Below are 1,631 nucleotides of genomic sequence, written 5' to 3' on the forward strand. Positions count from 1 at the left end.
CGCAAAGTGTCAAAGGTTTCGGTCAGGTCTAAGGTGTTGCTTCGGTTTTCAGGCTCTTCACTACCATGTCATCTACATATGCTTCGATGTTCCTCCCCATCTGGTTCTTGAACACCTTGTTGACAAGACATTGGTAGGTGGCCCCTACATTCTTAAGTCCAAGCGACATCACTTTATAGCAATATGTGCCATGCTCAGTGATGAACGAGGTATTCTCCTCGTCCTCGAGGTGCCTCTTTATTTGGTTGTATCCAGAGAAGGCAACATGAAGCTGAGTAGCTCGTATCCTGCAATGGTATCAACAAGGTGGTCTGTCTTCGGTAAAGGAAAACTATCCTTCGGGCAAGTTCGGTTAAGGTGTGTGAAGTCAATACAAATCCGCCATTTCCTGTTAGCTTTCTTTACCAAAACCACATTTGACAACCAGTTAGGGTAGTGTACCTCTCGGATGAAATCGGCATCGAGTAGCTTGTCAACTTCCTCTACTATAGCCTTCCATCGCTCTGGTGAAAAGTTCATCTTCTTTTTCCGAACTGGACTAGAGCTCGGGTCCACGCTCAGCTTGTGAGTAATAACCGAGGGGTCAATTTTGGGCATATTAGTGGCGTACCAAGCAAAGACGTTTACGTTAGTTCTGAGGAAACTTACCATTTCAGATAGGCCTTCAGGGGGAAGGTTGGACCCGACGCAGACTGTTTTCTTAGGGTTTGCCTCGTCTAGGGGAACCAAGACGAGGTCCTCGGTCGGCTGGCCTTGGCCCGTTGGCTCCTCCCTGAGGTTGAGGCCCTCCAGTGATAGGGCCTCCTTGTTCTTGTCCTTCAGCGCTGCCACATAGCACTGGCGGGTGATCTGTTGGTTCCCACGAAAAACTCTGATGCCGTGCTCGGTGGGGAATTTGAGGGCCAGGTAGTAGGAAGACATGGCTACCCTCAGCGTGTAATGGGTAGGCCTCCCCATTATTGCATTGTAGGGGGAGCCAACCTTCACTACCAGGAACTCATGCATCCAACTCACTTGGTCCGGTTCGGTCCGAACCATGATGAGCAGGGTGATCTTTCCCTCCGGTCTGACGACACTACCGGAGAAGCCGACGAGGGGAAAATCAGTTGGCTGGAGCTTCTCGGGCGTGAGCTTCATCCTTTTGAAGGTGTCGTAGAAGAGGATGTCAGCCGAAGAGCTTCTATCCACTAGGATCTTATTCACCATGTAGTTGGCGATGATTGCTGTGACCACGAGGACATCGTCGTGGGGGACTATGACCCCCTTCAGGTTCTCGTTCGTAAAGACGAGGGCCTTCGGATAGCTAGGTTCCTTTGGAGCGTCCGGGTACTTCTGCATCTTCGGGGCTGGCCCCTAGATGTTCAACTATCTGACGTAGGCCTTGCGGGCTAAGGCCGAGGCCGAGGCCCCACCCACTGACGCTTGTCACTTGCTGGTGCTGTTGCTGCTGGGAGGACGAGGTGCCAGCCTCTCCTCCCACGAACTGCTTAAGGTGCTTGCGACAGATGAGGGACTCTATGTCATTCTTGAGATCATAGCAGTCCTCCATATCATGCTCGGTGTCGTGGTGATACTTGTAGTACTTTGTGGGATTTCCCCTCTTACGAATCCTTTTCAACTTCTCAGGCCAC

At 51.4% G+C, this 1,631-nt stretch overlaps 1 protein-coding gene across 1 annotated transcript; it reads right to left on the reverse strand.

Moving 5' to 3' along the window:
• Positions 1-237: 237 nt before the first annotated feature.
• LOC148803036 (uncharacterized) lies at positions 238-1,338 on the reverse strand. The gene has a single exon (XM_088889462.1). The coding sequence runs from the start codon at positions 1,336-1,338 to the stop codon at positions 238-240; it is 1,101 nt and encodes a 366-aa protein (XP_088745588.1).
• Between the last annotated feature and the right edge of the window lie 293 nt (positions 1,339-1,631).

The sequence above is a fragment of the Nelumbo nucifera genome, chromosome 1, assembly GCF_055504915.1.
Source record: "Nelumbo nucifera cultivar China Antique chromosome 1, China Antique-T2T, whole genome shotgun sequence".
NCBI lineage: Eukaryota > Viridiplantae > Streptophyta > Magnoliopsida > Proteales > Nelumbonaceae > Nelumbo > Nelumbo nucifera.